This window comes from Hippocampus zosterae, chromosome 2, assembly GCF_025434085.1.
Source record: "Hippocampus zosterae strain Florida chromosome 2, ASM2543408v3, whole genome shotgun sequence".
Taxonomy (NCBI): domain Eukaryota; kingdom Metazoa; phylum Chordata; class Actinopteri; order Syngnathiformes; family Syngnathidae; genus Hippocampus; species Hippocampus zosterae.
The window spans coordinates 3,330,679-3,350,837 of NC_067452.1; the positions used below are offsets into that span (position 1 = coordinate 3,330,679).

A 20,159-nucleotide genomic window follows, 5' to 3' on the forward strand; every position below is an offset into this window, starting at 1 on the left:
GCAACAACTATGGAACTTTTAAATCAAACAAAACCTAACAAACAAATTCCTCAAGAGCCAGACTTGTCCTCCGATTGACAGTTCTCGATTACATGTACCAAGTTGAAAGGGGTGCATTTGTCATGGGTCCGTTCTTTCTATATAGCACGCGACAACTAAGCCCAAAATGACTGAGACATGTTGCCCCAAACTACCATCTTTGTTAATACTATCTCTCATTTAAAGCTTAAAAGACATTAAGGACTATGGTATGACAAGAAGCCTGGACCTATCTTCTAACAAGTCCACATTTATTTCTGCTAGGATTTAGGTCTGGACGATGTTTGTTTCAAAATATATTGGGTGAATTTTTTTTTAACTTTGGGTTGTGCAAAATAGCTAATTGGCTCTCATCTCAGCTCATGCTGTGCGATATTCTTCTCAGTCAGGACACAAACCCTGAACATATAAATGAAGAAAACAAGTATTCCACTTTTCAGATTTGCTCTGGAGTGGAGTAGGTAATTGCTTTTCACTTTGAGGCAGAGACACCACACCAAGCCGCCCTGAATAACTCGAATGAAAAGCTCTGATGTAGTCTGTTAACCTCGTCTTGCACCCAGGTTTGTGTTCTTGACTTCATGACTTGTCTTTTGTCCTCTTTTCTTCACCCTCTTGTGGCACCTGGTGTTGTTGGGTGCGCGTTCAGTCCAAGGTGCTGGTGCCGGTGTGGGTGGGCTCTCCAGACCTCTTCCGCATGGTTCTGCGCTACACCAACATGGCAGGTGTAGAAGTCCGGGGTCAGATATCGGTGCTGGAGGATGATGGGAAAAACTTCTGCCGCAACTGTGAGTGCTGCTGGTGGCCGGCTTCAGTTTCCTTCTCACCTTCTTCTGTGAGGTCCCTCATCTTCACACTGACAGGCCCAGCCAAAGCTGAGCGCACAGACTTTATACAGCCTCCTCCTCTTGTAGCTCCTCCTTTAACTCTTTCTCCACTTGCGCTTTTTCCTCTTGTCTCCTCCTCTTGTGCATCTTCTTCTTCCTCATCTCACCTTATCCTCTTCTTGCTCCCATTGTGGGTCATCTTTTTCTCTTCTTCCTCTCTTGTTTAATCCTTTTCCTCCCCTTGTTTCCTCATCCTCTTCTTCCACTTGTCTCCCCCCTCATAACTCTTCTTTTTTCTTATCCTCACCCTGTAGCTCCTCATCATCCAGCTCCTCCCCTCATACCTCCTCCTCCCTCCTCCCTCACCTTCTTGCCTCCTACTTTGCCACACTGCTTCTCTCTTCGTCCCTGTCTGTGCGGCATTATGATTTATCTATCCAACCGAGATGAACATTTTTGCAATGTCAGCAGTAAAAAGGTAACATTATGCTGGTAATTTGTGACATCATTGTTTTTCATGTCCAATTAACACTTTTGAAAACGCATTTTGCCAATTGCTGTCGACTGAAAATGACGGCACAGGTGCTCAGGGTTCAGGTAACAACCAATCACGGCTCATCATGCGGACGTCACATGAGCTGTTGCAAAATGCGTTTTTAAAGGTCTTGTCCACGAAAAGCAATGACGTTGACAAATTCTTCATTGAAAAAATCTTCGTTTTCCAGTTAAAAATTGATAAGTATTTCTGGAACTTAAAATACATTTAAAACATGAAATATATATATATATATATATATATATATATATATATATATATATATATATATATATATATATATATTACAATTATATATATTAAAAACATATATATATTAGAGCTGTCAAACGATTAAAATGTTTAATCTAATTAAAAATGCAACTGTCATAATTAACTCAAATGAACTAAAAAATTAATCGTGATTACTCACACATTTTTTATCGTTTCTCAATTTCCTTTTACATTTTTGTCCTATTTTTTCCCCATTTTAATGCTCTCGTCAACATGGAATCATGAATCAGTTTTCTATGTGCCAAATGCAAATATTTACTGAAATAACAATTTCAATTTTCAATTTTACATGAACATTTTTCACTTGGAGCAGTTATTCACACATAATCTCTCACACAATATTACTGTCCATCAACAACAGTGAAAACAATATTTTGTCACACAACAGCTGCTTTAACAGCTTTTTTATGAAATCAAAACAGAACAATATAACATTATAAAGTGCACATCTAAGGTACACTAGTACTCAGCCTATAGTGGATTTAAACCATGGTTGTATACTTCATTTTTCTCAAGTTCGCTTTCAACACAGCAGTCTGTTTCTGTATGTTTGTTGAAGAATAACGAGACACCGGACACCAGTGTTCATTATGTGCCGCTGTATTCGAAACTGCCGGCCGTACGAACAAGCACACGCACTTCCCCCGTGCTGCAGGAGCAAACCATTCTGAAAGGGGGCGGGGGGGTCACTCCCCCTAACACAGTCAGGCTATGTTGATTGTGTTGGTCCTTCTTGCGCGGAAGTCTCTCTACGGTTTTGTGTAGACCTCATTTCGAATGACTGCACTTGGTTCGATGACAACAATAGAGACATTTTACTTTCGCTAGGTCGCTACCACTGTAGCGCACTTTCACTGTCAGACGAACACAGAGAAGCTCCACCCGCTCTATTTATATGGACACAGCAGACTGTAACCTTCCACACAAAATAGTTCCAAACAAGTAACAATCGCGTCAGTGGCATACATCGTATACCTGTATGATACAGAGAGAGAGAGAAGAACAGATAACTTTAGTCTTGTCAGTGGAGCAATATGGTGAATTTTTAAAAGTAAACTTTCCATTCATAAACTCTTTAAGTATCTGTTTTCGGTGTCTCGCACTGCCGTGGCTGGCAAAACAGACATGGGCGTGGACTTCTGCAGCGCGCTTGTTGTTTTGTTTCTGATGTATTTATAGAGCAACGTAACATCCGCTTGTGACGTGTGCCGCGTTAATCTCGCGAGAACATTTTTAATCCCGTTAAAATTCATTTAAATTAATGCCAATAAAAACGCACTAAACTGACAGCTCTAATTATGTGTGTATATATATATATATATATATATATATATATATATATATTAGCGGCTGGATAGCTCAGTTGGTAAGGCATCGGTTTGGCATACGGGAGACGGTGGTTCGAATCCCGCTTGGGGCAAAAATGAGCACATAACACCATCCAGTGTGGGTCCTTGGGCAAGATCCTTCACGCTAATGCCTACCTCATACAATGATGAGAGACAATAAAACGAATGACATGCCGGCTCAGACGTCGCCCGGCCAAACAAGGTCTGCGTCAGGTGCTGGGGAACCAGAGCACCTTGATGAAAAATGGGCTACTGGAACAAAGCGGAGATTGGCGAGAGGCGATAACATGGCTCTGTTGGAATGCTACTACTCAAGCAACCCTAGTCAGAGGGGTTACATGCAGAGAATGTGGGCTAAATGGTTACTTCGAAAGCCACAGTCACGGTTGACCACGAAACAACTAGTAGCTCAGTGTTCCAACATCCACAAACGGCAACTGCTGTCACAACTTGAGATTGATGAAGTACAACGCAGGTTCCATGGCGAAGGGCCCCAGGCTGCCAGATCAGAGGAGGTCATACAAGAGATTGGGAGGCAAGCCCCAATGAATGCAGATGATGAGATTGGGTGGCCAGCCCCAATGAATGAAATGCTGAGCGAGGCAGCAACTGACCTGAAAGCTAAGATCATGGCGAGAATGGAAGCTGGGCAACCTAGAAACCGATTACAACGGCTATGTGAAGTACCATCTGAAAGTCTCATAGAAAGTGTGAATGCAGCACTGAGGGCGATCCCTACCGTAACGATCACAGAAACCAATGAGCTGATATACGCTTCAGCATCAGTGATCCTGGAGACTCTGGGCTATAAGAGCAACCATGGAAGCCATGAGATACGTTACCCACCATGGAAAAGACGGTTGGAGGCTAAGATCAAGGCGGCCCGGAAAGATGTGAGTCAATTGACGGAGGCCCAGAGAGGTGTGATGAAAAGGCCGATATCAGAGAAGTACATCCAGATGACCATACCTGAAGCACTAGAAACTGCCAAACAAAGGCTCCAAGCCTTGTCCAGTCGCCTAAAGCGGTACACGAAAGAGAATGAGGCCAGACGAATAAACAGGCTGTTCGCAACACAACCTGCGAAAGTGTACGCTCAGTGGCAGGGTCCTAACAACAGAGCTGACCCACCAAGACTGGAAACTGAAAGGTACTGGAAAGGCATATGGGAGAAGGAGGTTGCACATAACAGCAGTGCACAATGGCTGGTGACCTTGAGAGAGGAGCACAGCAACCTCCCTGAACAGAACCCAGTTACCATAACAGTGGCAGACATACAGGAAAGAGTCTCAGATATAAAGAACTGGACAGCACCAGGCCCGGACATGGTCCACACCTACTGGCTAAAGAAACTCACAGCACTCCATGAGCGCCTAGCAGTACAAATGATCCAGCTGCTGAGGGATGGGACTCACCCAGAATGGCTAACCGAAGGGCGAACGATCCTGATCATGAAGGATCCCTCGAAGGGTGCAGCCCCATCCAACTATCGGCCAATAACCTGTCTCTCCACAACATGGAAGCTCATGTCAGGCATCATTGCGGCTAAGATAAGTGGACACATGGATCAATACATGAGCGAAGCACAGAAGGGCATTGGTAGAGATACTAGAGGAGCCAAACATCAACTCCTGGTTGACAGAACAGTCGCACAAGACTGCAGGTCCCGACGTACCAACCTGTGCACAGCTTGGATTGATTACAAGAAAGCCTATGACTCGATGCCACATACATGGATCACTGAATGCTTGGAGTTGTATAAGGTGAACAGGACCCTAAGAGCCTTCGTTGCGAACTCGATGAGGATGTGGAAAACCACACTTGAAGCCAATGGCAAGCCACTTACCCAAGTGTCCATCAAATGTGGCATATACCAAGGTGATGCACTCTCCCCACTGCTGTTCTGCATAGGACTGAACCCCCTAAGCCAAGTAATCACCAAGACAGGCTATGGATACCGCCTCAGAAATGGAGCTACAATCAGTCACCTCCTCTACATGGATGACATAAAGCTGTATGCTAAGAGCGAAAGGGACATAGATTCCCTGATCCACACAACCAGGATCTACAGCAGCGACATCGGGATGTCATTCGGGCTTGAGAAATGTAGTCGAATGGTGACTCAGAGAGGAAAGGTAGTCCGCACTGAAGGGGTCTCACTCCCTGAAGGAACAATAGCAGACATTGAGGACAGCTACAAGTACCTTGGTATACCACAAGCCAATGGCAACCTCGAACTGGCAACAAGGAAAGCGGCTACGGCCAAATACCTCCAGCGAGTGAGGCAAGTCCTAAGAAGCCAGCTCAATGGCAAGAATAAGACCCGGGCAATAAACAGCTATGCCCTGCCAGTGATCAGATACCCTGCAGTAATAATAAGGTGGCCAAAGGAAGAGATTCAGACCACGGACATTAAGACCCGAAAACTCCTAACCATGCATGGAGGGTTCCATCCCAAATCCAGCACCCTGAGACTGTACGCAAGCCGAAAGGAAGGAGGCCGAGGACTAGTGAGTGTGAGAGCAACTGTCCAGGATGAAACATCCAAGCTCCATGAATACATCAAGGAGAAGGCTCCAACGAATGACGTACTCAGAGAATGTCTCAGACAATGGGGATCAGAAGATGAGGCGCTGGAGGAGGGACCATCATGGGAGGACAAGCCCCTACACGGGATGTACCACCGGACCATAACTGAAGTGGCTGATCTCAAGAAGTCCTATCAGTGGCTAGAGAGGGCTGGCCTGAAGGACAGCACAGAGGCACTCATCCTGGCTGCTCAGGAACAGGCCTTGAGCACCAGAGCCATCGAGGCCCAGATATACCACACCAGACGAGACCCAAGGTGTAGGTTGTGCAAAGAGGCACCTGAGACGATCCAACACATAACTGCAGGGTGTAAGATGCTGGCAGGGAAAGCCTACATGGAACGCCATAACCAGGTGGCTGGCATAGTCTACCGAAACATCTGTGCGGAGTATGGACTGGAAACCCCAAGGTCAAAATGGGAAACACCTCCGAAGGTGGTGGAGAATGACAGAGCGAAGATCCTGTGGGACTTCCAGATCCAGACTGACAAGATGGTAATGGCGAACCAACCAGATATCGTGATCATAGATAAAGGGCAGAGGATAGCCGTTGTAGTGGATGTAGCGGTCCCAAGTGATGGAAACATCAGGAAGAAGGAACATGAGAAACTCCAGAAATACCAAGGGCTCAGAGAGGAGCTGGAGAGAGCCTGGAAGGTAAAGGTGACAGTCGTGCCTGTGGTGGTCGGAGCACTCGGGGCAGTGACCCCCAAACTAGATGAGTGGTTGCAACAGATCCCGGGAACAACATCGGACATCTCAGTCCAGAAATGTGCAGTGCTGGGAACAGCAAGGATACTGCGCAGAACCCTCAAGCTTCCTGGCCTCTGGTAGAGGACCCGAGCTGAATGAGGGACGGACACCACCCGAGGGGTGAGATGAGGATTTTTTTTTTTATATATATATTACAATTATATATATTAAAAACATATATATATTAGAGCTGTCAAACGATTAAAATATTTAATCTAATTAAAAATGCAAATATCATAATTAACTCAAATAGACAAAAAAATTAATCATGATTACTCACACATTTTTTATCGTTTCTGAATTTCCTTTTACATTTTTTGTCCTATTTTCCCCCATTTTAATGCTCTCATCAACATGGAATCATGAATCAGTTTTCTATGTGCCAAATGCAAATATTTACTGAAATAACAATTTCGATTTTCAATTTTACATGAACATTTTTCACTTGGAGCAGTTATTCACACATAATCTCTCACACTATTACTATCCATCAACAACAGTGAAAACAATATTTTGTCATACAACAGCTGCTTTAACAGCTTTTTTTATAAAATCAAAACAGAGCAATATAACATTATAAAGTGCACATCTAAGGTAAACTAGTACTCAGCCTATAGTAGATTTAAACCATGGGTGCATACTTGGTTTTTCTCAAGTTTACTTTGAACACAGCAATCTGTTTCTGTATGTTTGTTGAAGAATAACGAGACACCGGACACAGCGTTCATTATGTGCCGCTGTATTCAAAACTGCCCGTCGTACATAAAAGCGCACGCACTTCAACCGTGCTACTGGGGCAAACCATTCTGAAAGGCGCGGGGGAGTCACTCCCTCTAACACAGTCAGGCTATGTTGATTGTGTTGGTCCTTCTTGTGCGGACTTCTCTGTACAGTTTTTGTGTATACCTCATTTCGAATGATTGGTTCGATGGTTTGATTGGTTTGATGACAACACTGGAGACGTTTTATTTTCGCTAGGTCGCTACCACTGTCAGACAAACAGAAGCTCCACCTGCTCTATTTATATGGACGCAGAACACTGTCACCTTCCACATAAAATAGTTCCAAACAAGTAACAATCGTGTCAGTGGCATACATCGTATACCTGTATGATACAGAGAGAGAGAGAGAAGAACAGATAACTTTGGTCTTGTCAGTGGAGCAATCGGGCAACTTTTTAAAAGTAAACTTTACATTCATAAACTCTTTAAGTATCCGTTTTCGGTGTCTCGTGCTGCCGTGGCTGGCAAAACAGACATGGGCGTGGACTTCTGCAGCGCGCTTGTTGTTTTTTTTCTGGTGTATTTATAGAGCAACGTAACATCCGCTTGTGACGTGTGCCGCGTTAATCTCGCGAGAAAAAATTTAATCCCGTTAAAATTCATTTAAAATAATGCCAATAAAAATGCGCTAAACTGACAGCTCTAATATATATTCATTCATCTTCCGAACCGCTTCATCCTCATTAGGGTCGCGGGGGGTGCTGGAGCCTATCCCAGCTGTCTTCGGGCAGTAGGCAGGGGACACCCCGAATTGGTTGCCAGCCAATCGCAGGGCACAAACAACCACACACGCCCGCACTCACACCTAGGGACAATTTAGAGTGTTCAATCAGCCTGCCATGCATTTTTTTGGAATGCGGGAGGAAACCGGAGCACCCGGAGAAAACCCACGCAGGCCCGGGAAGCACATGCAAACTTCACACAGGGAGGCCGGAGCTGGAATCGAACCCGGTACCTCTGCACTGTGAAGCCGACGTGCTAACCACTGGACTACCGGGCCGCCCTATATATAAATCCTCGTCTCACCCCTCGGGTGGTGACCGTCCCTCATTCAGCTCGGGTCCTCTACCAGAGGCCAGGAACCTTGAGGCTTTTGCGCAGTATCCTTGCTCCTCCCAGCACTTCGCTTTTCTGGACTGAGATGTCCGATGTTGTTCCTGGGATCTGTTGCAACCACTCATCTAGTTTGGGGGTCACTGCCCTGAGTGCTCCGACCACCACAGGCACGACTGTCACCTTTACCTTCCAGGCTCTCTCCAGCTCCTTGGTATTTCTCGAGTTTCTCGTGTTCCTTCTTTCTGATGTTTCCATCACTTGGGACCGCTACATCCACTACAACGGCTTTCCTCTGCCCTTTATCTATGATCACGATATCTGGTTGGTTCGCCATTACCATCTTGTCAGTCTGGACCTTCGGAGGTGTTTCCCATTTTGACCTTGGGGTTTCCAGTCTATACTCCGCACAGATGTTTCGGTAGACTATACCAGCCACCTGCTTATGGTGTTCCATGTAGGCTTTCCCTGCCAGCATCTTACACCCTGCAGTTATGTGTTAGATCGTCTCAGGTGCCTCTTTGCACAACCTACACCTTGGGTCTTGTCTGGTGTGGTATATCTGGGCCTCAATGGCTCTGGTGCTCAAGGCCTGCTCCTGAGCAGCCAGGATGAGTGCCTCTGTGCTGTCCTTCAGGCCAGCCCTCTATAGCCACTGATAGGACTTAATGAGATCGGCCACTTCAGTTATGGTCCGGTGGCACATCCCGTGTAGGGGCTTGTCCTCCCATGATGGTCCCTCTTCCAGCGCCTCATCTACTGTTCCCCACTATCTGAGACATTCTCTGAGTACGTCATCCGTTGGAGCCTTCTCCTTGATGTATTCATGGAGCTTGGATGTTTCATCCTGGACAGTGGCTCTCACACTCACTAGTCCCCGGCCTCCTTCCTTTCGGGTTGCGTACAGTCTCAGGGTGCTGGATTTGGGATGGAACCCTCCATGCATGGTTAGGAGCTGTCGGGTCCTAACGTCCGTGGTCTGAATCTCTTCCTTTGGCCAACTTATTATTCCTGCAGGGTATCTGATCACTGGCAGGGCATAGCTGTTTATTGCCCAGGTCTTATTCTTGCCATTGAGCTGACTTCTTAGGACTTGCCTCACTCGCTGGAGGTATTTGGCCGTAGCCGCTTTCCTTGTTGCCAGTTCGAGGTTGCCATTGGCTTGTGGTATACCAAGGTACTTGTAGCTGTCCTCAATGTCTGCTATTGTTCCTTCAGGGAGTGAGACCCCTTCACTGAGGACTACCTTTCCTCTCTTAGTCACCATCCGACTACATTTCTCAAGCCCGAATGACATCCCGATGTCACTGCTGTAGATCCTGGTTGTGTGGATCAGGGAATCTATGTCCCTTTCGCTCTTAGCATACAGCTTTATGTCATCCATGTAGAGGAGGTGACCGATTGTAGCTCCATTTCTGAGGCGGTATCCATAGCCTGTCTTGGTGATTACTTGGCTTAGAGGGTTCAGTCCTATGCAGAACAGCAGTGGGGAGAGGGCATTACCTTGGTATATGCCACATCTGACACTTGGGTAAGTGGCTTGCCATTGGCTTCAAGTGTGGTTTTCCACATCCTCATCGAGTTCGCAACGAAGGCTGTTAGGGTCCTGTTCACCTTATACAACTCCAAGCATTCAGTGATCCATGTATGTGGCATCGAGTCATAGGCTTTCTTGTAATCAATCCAGGCTGTGCACAATTTGGTACGTCGGGACCTGCAGTCTTGTGCGACTGTTCTGTCAACCAGGAGCTGATGTTTGGCTCCTCTGGTATCTCTACCAATGCCCTTCTGTGCTTCGCTCATGTATTGATCCATGTGTCCACTTATCTTAGCCGCAATGATGCCTGACATGAGCTTCCATGTTGTGGAGAGACAGGTTATTGGCCGATAGTTGGATGGGACTGCGCCCTTTGAGGGATCCTTCATATATATATATATATGTATATATATATATATATTAGAGCTTTCAGTTTAGCGCATTTTTATTGGCATTATTTTAAATGAATTTTAACGGGATTAAATTTTTTCTTGCGAGATTAACGCGGCACACGTCACAAGCGGATGTTACGTTGCTCTATAAATACATCAGAAACAAAACAACAAGCGCGCTGCAGAAGTCCATGCCCATGTCTGTTTTGCCAGCCACGGCAGCGCGAGACACCGAAAACGGATACTTAGAGTTTATGAATGGAAAGTTTACCTTTAAATAGTTGCCATATTGCTCCACTGACAAGACCAAAGTTATCTGTTCTTCTCTCTCTCTTTGTATCATACAGGTATACGATGTATGCCACTGACGCAATTGTTACTTGTTTGGAACTATTTTGTGTAGAAGGTTACAGCGTTCCGTGTCCATATAAATAGAGCGGGTGGAGCTTCTCTGTGTTCGTCTGACAGTGACAGTGCGCTACAGTGGTAGCGACCTAGCGAAAATAAAACATATCCAGTGTTGTCATCGAAACAAGTGTAGTCATTTGAAATGAGGTCTACACAAAACCGTAGAGAGACTTCCGCGCAAGAAGGACCAACACAATCAACATAGCCTGACTGTGTTAGGGGGAGTGAACCACCCCACCCCCCCCCCCCCCTTTCAGAATGGTTTGCCCCTGCAGCACGGGGGAAGTGCGTGTGTTTGTTTGTACGGCCGGCAGTTTCGAATACAGCGGCTCATAATGAACACTGGTGTCCGGTGTCTCGTTATTCTTCAACAAACATACAGAAACAGACTGCTGTGTTGAAAGCAAACTTGAGAAAAACGAAGTATGCAACCATGGTTTAAATCCACTATAGGCTGAGTACTAGTGTACCTTAGATGTGCACTTTATAATGTTATATTGCTCTGTTTTGATTTCATAAAAAAAGCTGTTAAAGCAGCTGTTGTGTGTGACAAAATATTTTTTTCACCGTTATTGATGGACAGTAATATTGTGTGAGAGATTATGTGTGAATAACTGCACCAAGTGAAAAATGTTCATGTAAAATTGAAAATCGAAATTGTTATTTCAGTAAATATTTTCATTTGGCACATAGAAAACTGATTCATGATTCCATGAAAAAAAAAGAAAAAGAAAAAGGAAATTCAGACACGATAAAAAAATGTGTGAGTAATCACGATTAATTTTTTAGTTCATTTGAGTTAATTATGATAGTTGCATTTTTAATTAGATTAAATATTTTAATCATTTGACAGCTCTAATATATATATATATATATATATATATATATAATACTCTATATACACAGAGAAAAGTAAAGAATATATCCCAATACACCAGTTTTCCTTACATTAATGCACCTTTCAATTATATTTGTTTATTTTTTTCTTTGTAAAATTAATATTTTGTACAGCGCGCGCACTAAAATGAATATAAATTAACTAGTTAATTACATGAAACACAAAGTCCAAAACAAAATATGTTGTTGTCCAGTGAAGTACAAAGAATTAAATGAATGCAACAGTGCTTCAAGTCGCATATTGGCATGCCTTTAACTAGCAACACAAGTTTGTCACTTTTTTCTGTTCTGAGACCCCATCTAATTCAACTGTAGGGGTTTGACAGAAGAATAAGGAGGCATGTTCCTGACGTCATGCACTATGTACCGAAAAAGAAATTCAATAAAGATTTTTGAGGTGGTCCACACTAATGTCGGTCACCCTTGCTAGTACCCGATACATTGAAATAAAGCCTGGTATTCACTCAATTCAGATTACCTGCCTCCAATACTCACCCATCCCTCCAAAGTAATGCTACACACATACCTGTAGCTCAACAGATCCGGAAATGTTATAGTGTATGTACTCCAAGCAGGAGCAGTGGCCGAGAAGTTTAAAAGTAATACTGAGGTTACGCTGTTCAGAAAATTGATGGATGCAGAGAGTACCTTGAATACATCGACTCTAGTGATGGGACTAATGGCTATTTAAAGGGAGCTGTTCCTCTAAAACAGCCATTCAAAGGACTGTCTCTTTTTTAACCATTATTTTAAACCATCTGCGATTGGCTGGCAACCGGTTCAGGGTGTCCCCTGCTTACTGCCTGAAGACGGCTGGGTGTATCGCACCACCCCCCCGACCCTTGTGAGGATAAACCGGATCGGAAAATGGATGGATTGATTCATGGATTTTAAGACATTGTTCCTCACAAAATAAACAGTAGGATGGATGATCCATCACAGTTTGTCATACTTCACGTGTTTAAGTGATGGCAAATTCAATATTGTCTTCTTCTAAAATCTTTTTTTCTTTTCTTCTAAAATCTAAATCTTTCTTCTAAAAAAGTCGTAAGGCCATACGGCCTGCATTCATGTCGTAGTCGGTGGTACATGAGCTATGTTGGGAATTGTTCTAAACATTGCTTCATTTAGACAAATGGATGATTCTTAATAACTTTTTATTCTCCTTTGAGCATAACAAAATATAAATATGCAAAAGACTTTACCAGTACGTGTACACTACACTTGAGATGTTTTGACCAAAGTTGTCTCTTTGAAGGCACTGAGGTTGTAACAGTGATGATGAGCTTGCGAAGTCTTGGCTCAGATAAGCCACTGCGGCTCCTTGCGACTTCTCCGGCAGCTTCTCCTCGCCCCCGTTGTCCTCTAACACGACTGTTGTTTACTCCTTCTCTCCTCTCCGATCTGTTCCACCGTTACTTATTCTTTTCCAAGTTACGCCAAGGCACGAAAGCAGGCATGCACAGCAAGCAGTACACTTTGTTTTTTAATTTTTGCTTCTTTTTTTTTGCACTTGCTCCACAGCTCAAACACCTACCCAGTATGACGCCAATATGTCAAGACGACATTCCCAGCAGAAGTGAAAAGAGGGGCGAGTGCTCTCGCCAAAGATTCGACTTCCATTGTTCAATTTTTGAAGAGCTGCTCAGAAGACTCGATTAGTTCGTGAATGTCACATCAATAATAATAATAATACTGTAATATCACTAATATGATTTGCTGTCACAACACATTCCGAGTTTTGGTATTGACTTCTGAGATCAATAAATGCTCACTTATTTCTGTCCATTTACCTGCTTCCTCTTCCTCTCCTCTTGTCTCTTCATCTTCCTCAGCTCAGTTTACAGCATTTTTCCCTCAAACATTTTGTTGTCATAAAAGATAAAATGTAGTTGAAACACTATGACAAGTATGTTGGTCTTACAGGTTCCGAGCAATCCAAGCAGATTGTCTTCGCTCCCACCACGGGGCCAAGTTTCGTCAACATTCCCCAGAACAACTTTGTGGAACCTTTTGTTCTCAATCCTGGAGCTTGGACTGTGCTCATCGAAGCTGAAGGAATTCTGCTGGTGAGAAACATTCGCCATTATGATATTACTGTTAACTCATTCAGTACCAGACAATTCTGGAACAAGTCTGAAAATACTTTTAAAAATGTCTTTGGGAGTGAATGAGTTGATGGGTGTGTAAGGTATACACACACACACACACACACACACAGATCATCAGATCAGCCGCTGCCCACTGCTGTTTGTCTCCGCTGATGGAAAGAAATCTAAAGTGTCATGTTTTGCATGATGGTAGTGCAGAGGACCCCAAAGAGCAGGGCGGCAGGGAGCAGCAGGGTGGAGTGACCAAGATGTATTTAACAAAAACACAAACCGGAGTACACAGGAGAAAAACTCAAAAACTCAAAGTCCAGAAATCTCAGGAAACAAAGGACCAACAAAACCTGAGACAGAAGACAAAGCATGACGCACAACAGCAACAAACAAACAAAGACCAACAGGTGTGCAGCTGCAGGTGGAGTCCTACAGTGCCACCTGTTGGTCACAAACAGAATCATAACATAAAGATTGCTTCAGGATGCATCTGAATGAAATTACGTTTATTTCATCACGTTAAATGGTCTCATTAAAGGCTAAAACGTTCTGAAGATGCATTTGAATGAAATTGTGTATTTTTCATAAATGTAATTGATTCTTGTTCAGTTTCACTTTATACCCTCAGTGAAGAATAACATTTTTCTTTCTTGGTGAGGAAAATTCACTTTTGTAACTTTTTCAAGATTAAATATAATTTCCTAAATATATTTACCGTATTTTCCGGACTATAAGCTGCTCCTGAGTATAAGTCACACCAGCCATAAAATGCATAATAAAGAACAAAAAAACATACACAAGTCGCACTGGAGTGTGAGTCGCATTTTGGGGGGAAATTTATTTGATAAAATCCAACACCAAGAACATATACTGTACAGTCCATCTTGAAAGGCAATTTAAAATATTTAAATAAAATAGAAAACAACACGCTGAATAAGTGTACGAAATGCTAACCTTACATGACGCATAAACAACGAACTGAGAACGTGCCTGGTATGTTCAAGTAACATATTAAGAGTTATTTAGAGAACTATAGCATGAAGAACATGCTAACAAGTTCACCAAACCATCAATGTCACTCCATATCATGAAATCCAATGAAATCTTCATTCTCTGTGTCACTTTAAAATAACTCCACCAACTCCGGAGGTAGAAAATGCAGCGCTTCCTCTTCTTCGTCGCTTACGGCAGACTCATTGTGGTTTTATCAACACAGGTCTAGAGCGGCCTCTTGTGGTTAAGTGTGAAAATTACATGTGAAATGATATAATAATATGTTAATTTCACCCATAAATCGCTCCAGAGTATATGTCGCACCCCCAGCCAAACTATGAAAAAAAAGTGATTTACAGTCCACTCAAAAAACCCCTCAAGTAAACCTCGCTTGCTATATTGGGTGAAATGTACTGAGAATGCCTGAGTGTTTTATTTTCATAACATTAACTTTTGTAGCTGTTTTTCCAACCATGTGCGAATGCAAATAAAGAGACCGTAGACTCAATTTAGACCATTTAAGTACTTTTTAGGCAAGTATCATAGAGTTGTGTGTTTGTGTGTGTGTGTGTGTGTGTGTGTGTGTGTGTGTGTGTGTGTGTGTGTGTGTGTGTGTGTGTGTGTGTGTGTGTGTGTGTTTGGGTGCGTGTGTGTGTGTGTGTGTAAAAATAATGACATAATAAACGTATTATTCTCCGCAGGATTTTTTGGTCCTTCTGCCCAGCGCCTACTATGAGGCTCCCATCCTGCAAATGCATATCACAGAACCATGCATGTTTGGGTCTCCAACAGACACCAGCCACAAGTAAAAATTTTGTTGTTGTTGTTTTGGCGGGGCGGGGGGTAGAGGGGGGGGCGACAAAATGTTTAGTCTGGTTTGTGTCCCAGCAGTTGCCTACAATACACGTACTTGTCTCTGGACGCCTTCCACTCTTTGTCTGGCATCGATGCCATTTGTCGCCATGACAACCATCTGCCACGCCTCTGCCCCACCCAAAAGGTTACTCTACGCCATCCCGACATGGCCGTCTGCAGCGGCTACGACGTAAGAGCACAAATGCCTGTGTTTGTCTCGGTTCTGCATTTACACCACACAACCTATAATTAAAGACATATAGAACATTAAATTTGTAGAGAGCATAATAAGCAATGTACAGTTGGATCTAAAAAAAAAAAAAGAATATTGTGACAAAGTGATTTTTAAAAAAAATTATTTCGAAGCGCATGTCAAATCAATGCACTTAACATTGAAATATTTCAAGCCTGGGTCTTGTAATTTTGCCTATTATGGCTTTTAGACAATGAAAACCTCAAATTCAGTCTCCCCAGACATTTTGAATATCGTGAAAAAGATTACTTTTGAAAATTCTTGGCGTCACAACCAAAACAGCTAATTAATTTAAAACACCTGCAAAAGATTCCTGGTGTTTGTTTGGATTTTAGATTGTGTTTGTTTGATTTGTGCAAACCGGTAGTCAACTGGTTAGTACTTTGGCTTCACAGTGCAGATGTGCTGGGTTTGATTACGGCTCCAGCCATCCTGTGTGGAGTTTGTATTTTCTCCCCATTTAACGCTACGACAGACAAACAATCACTGCTTCGCATACAGTACCTTCTGTACTCAAAAGACCCAGATACCTTGTGGACAGAACATGCGCAGAACACGAACAAATGTTCCATTCAAAGGAGGTATCCCGGTTGCGTTTATATGACAATGATTTGGACTAGAAAACGGTTAACACAGGGGTCTTCTTCTGGTTTTTAAAAACTTGACTATGAGCAAAAATGGCTTTTTGCTTATTTGTTTGGCCTTTCAAAACCAGAATATAGCCAGGATTGTTATTTTGTAATGGTTATATACTGCATGTAAATAGATTAGAGCTGTCAAACGATTAAAATATTTAATCTAATTAAAAATGCAACTGTCATAATTCACTCAAATTAAATAAAAATTAATTGTGATGACTCACACATTTTTTATCGTTTCTCAATTTCCTTTTATATTTTTTTGTCCTATTTTCCCCATTTTAATGCTCTCATCAACATGGAATCATGAATCAGTTTTCTATGTGCAAAATGCAAATATTTACTGAAATAATTTCGATTTTCAATTTTACATGAACATTTTTCACTTGGAGCAGGTATTTACACATAATCTCACACAATATTACTGTCCATCAACAACAGTGAAAAAAAATATTTTGTCACACAACAGCTGCTTTAACAGCTCTTTTTATGGAATCAAAACAGAGCAAGATAACATTATAAAGTGCACATCTAAGGTAAACTAGGACTCAGCCTAGAGTGGATTTAAGCCATGGTTGCATACTATGTTTTTCTCAAGTTTGCTTTGAAGACAGCAGTCAGGCTATGTTGATTCTGTTGGTCCTTCTTGCGCGGAGGTCTCTCTACGGTTTTGTGTAGACATCATTTCGGATGACTACACTTGGTTCGATGACAACACTGGAGACGTTTTATTTTCAGTGTGTTTGCTAGGTCGCTACCACGGCACCACTGAACTCTCAACGTGCCTCAGCGCACCGTCGCTGTCAGACGAACACAGAGAAGCTCCACCCCAATTATTTATTTGGACACGGAACACTGTAACCTTCCACACAAAATAGTTCCAAACAAGTGTCAGTGGCATACATCGTACTCAACAGGCTACCTGCTCTTTATTCACCAGAGGCTCATCAACCTAGTCTCTTATTTCTCTCCCAAAACAGTGTCTTCTCCCGCTTGGTGTACCTTAGCCTTCTCCGCTATGTACAATCTCTGTACACACCTTGTAATGGAGGCTCTCACTGGCAATCCGTAATGGAGTCGTTAGATGCAATGCGAATGATTTCAGCTTGAGTCGAGCTGTGGACAATGTTGACAGGCTTGCATGCAGTAGCCATACATTTAGCTGTGGCTTCAGCAAATTTGTTCTTCGTGGTGTGATCCATTTTCTTCGCTTTGAAATGATCCATAGCTGTCTGTCTGAGATGAGGGGGTGGAGTACTCACGTCAACTGTATGCTTGGCCATTAAGTGGTATTTCAGACTCGACGTGCTATGATGATAGCTCAGTTTACGACTGCAAGACATACAGGTAACTTTGGTCTTGTCAGTGGAACAATATGGCAACTTTTTAAAAGTAAACTTTCCATTCATAAACTCTTTAAGTATCCGTTTTCGGTGTCTCGCGCTGCCGTGGCTGGCAAAACAAACGTGCGTGGACCTGTGCAGCGCGCTTGTTGTTTTGTTTCTGGATTATTTATAGAGCAACGTAACATCCGCTGTGACTGTGCCATGTTAATCTCGCGAGAAAAAAAATAAATCCCGTTAAAATTCATTTAAATTAATGGCAATAAAAACGCGCTAAACTGACAGCTCTAAAATAGATATCTTGAAAGCTGGCACGATATGTTGTTTGTCACTGAGACATTTTTCCAAACTGTGTCAGCAGATCAGCGTGGAGATGCGAGCCAAAGTGAAGACCAGGGGCATCTACGTACTAGTGGTTGAATACGCGAACATGGAGGAGTCGCCACAAACGCTCGCAGTCACCTTCAACTTGCCAGGAGCCCAAACACGTCAATACAGTGTTACTCTTTTACGCTGTGCCTTCAGGTACACCTGCAGGCACTGATAGTCATAATGTTTAAAGTCGCCTTTATTAATGTTTATGTTTTTACAGCTTCCTGTGTCGAGTGGTCGCCGTCGATGAACACAAGCGAGTGGCACTCTTCTCTCTGCCAGGTGACACGGAGCTCCAGCTGTCTGCCGAGAGCGCAACCTTTTTCTTGGTATGAATGCCAATGCTGTCACGTGACAGTTTGTGTCCTGCTCATTGTCACAAACACAAAGTATGAACATGTACCAGGGAATGGACAGTGGTCAACCACCTGTCTGGTACCAGGCCACAGAGAGAGACAGGCAAAAACATTTGCACAACCAAACAAAAATGTTTTTGGAATGTTGGAGAAAACCGCAGTACCCGGAGAAAATCAACCAGACATGGGAAGAACACGCTCCACACAAGCCAGATCCAGATACAAACCCATGACCTCTGTACTGTGAGGCAGACATGCATACACACACACACACACACACACACACACACACACACACACACACACACACACGTCCCATCCATTTTCAGATCCGGTTATACTCACATGGGTCGCCGGGAATGCTGGAGCCTATCCCAGTTGCCCAGGTTGCCAGCCAATCGCAGGCACACATAGACAAACAACCATCCACACTCACACTTAGGGACAATTTAGAGTGCTCCATTAACCTGCCACGCATCTTTTTGGAACGTGGGAGGAAAACGAAGTTCCCGGACAAAACCCACAGAGGCATGGGGAGAACGTCCAAACTCTGCACCGCTGCATTGTGCGGCTGGCATGCTTACAGTTGCACACCGTGCTGCGATTAATAGTACAGTAATCCCTCGTTTATCGCGGTTAATGGGTACCAAAACCACCTGCGATAAATGAAAATCCGCGAATTAGCGACCCCGCCCTCCATATAGGTACATGTACATAATATTTATAAGGCCAAATTTAATGGTATACATGCATGTAGAATTAAATTTTGAAGTCATTAACGTTACTTAATGCTGTATATAATTAGATTTAAACATGTATAAGTTAGGTTAGTTTATAAATAACATAATACAGTTGCTCTATGTGACTTGCTGTTGTTTTGCTGACTTTCGCTGCTTCTTGCGGACCTTTTGCGGACTTTTTGCGGACTTAAAAAATAAATAAATTATGAATATGTTTGAAAAAATCTGCGATGCACTGAATCCGCGATAAATGAACCGTGAAATAGCGAGGGATCACTGTAACATCATTGATTAATCCATGATACAGTAGCATCATGATTTATCAACTTTTTTTCCCTTCAACTACACTCATAGTACATATTTTTATAGTCAATGTCGTTACCTTAATGTTTTTTTTTTTCTTGAGTACAGGTATTATCAATTTCTCACATAGATTCTTACAGTATGTCACTGTTTGGTCACGTTACCACACCATCCCTAATTTGTCCAACTGTTAACATGCAAACATACCGACCATTTCTGATTTATACTGGTAGTACGTGTTTGCACCTCAAGGTGTGGTTGAGACTCAAAATTGGCGCCTCCTAGATGCAGATGAAAGTGCTAATTGAACGTTGTTTCCCTGGTGTTGTAGCACAAAATCTATCTGGTTCCTCAAGAGCACTTCTCCATGGAGCATGTGGATCCTAAAGTCCTTTGCATCAGCACTCACGGACACTTCTCTCACGACAGGTACAATAGTCCTCATCGTCATCATTTAATGAGGTTGTAACCCCCACTCACACCGGGCTTTACTGTCCATCCAGCTCCTCCTGTGTTCCCTCGCGCTTCCGAATGCCGTCCAACTCGCTGGTCCTGAAGGAGGGTCAGAGCGCCAACATGCAAGAGCCCATCTTGGACTCCCACAACACCGCTACCCCTCTGCCTGGTCCCCAGAGGGAGCCATCAGCCCGGTCAGCAGCAGAGCTACCGCCCAAGGCAGCCGACAATGGCGACCACGTCAGACTGGACTCGCTGCAGGTAACTATATAGTTCCACAGCACTGATGCAGCA

The 20,159-nt window shown here is 43.3% G+C and overlaps 1 protein-coding gene and 1 long non-coding RNA gene across 6 annotated transcripts in view; one reads left to right on the forward strand and one right to left on the reverse strand.

The window, feature by feature from the left end:
* Nucleotides 1-20,159, forward strand: part of lama5 (laminin, alpha 5) — a 190,183-nt gene that overhangs the window by 88,315 nt on the left and 81,709 nt on the right. For 3 of the 5 annotated variants that reach the window (XM_052058657.1, XM_052058658.1, XM_052058660.1), the window contains exons 23-30: nt 689-827; nt 13,381-13,523; nt 15,251-15,354; nt 15,438-15,594; nt 18,000-18,163; nt 18,231-18,339; nt 19,741-19,838; nt 19,913-20,126. In XM_052058657.1, coding sequence (XP_051914617.1) covers nt 689-827; nt 13,381-13,523; nt 15,251-15,354; nt 15,438-15,594; nt 18,000-18,163; nt 18,231-18,339; nt 19,741-19,838; nt 19,913-20,126 — 1,128 coding nt within the window. The remainder of the gene's footprint in view (nt 1-688; nt 828-13,380; nt 13,524-15,250; nt 15,355-15,437; nt 15,595-17,999; nt 18,164-18,230; nt 18,340-19,740; nt 19,839-19,912; nt 20,127-20,159) is intronic. The other 2 variants (XM_052058659.1, XM_052058661.1) reach the window with 1 other exon arrangement.
* Nucleotides 1-20,159, reverse strand: part of LOC127596442 (uncharacterized) — a 114,017-nt gene that overhangs the window by 41,749 nt on the left and 52,109 nt on the right. The gene's annotated exons all lie outside the window — the stretch shown is intronic.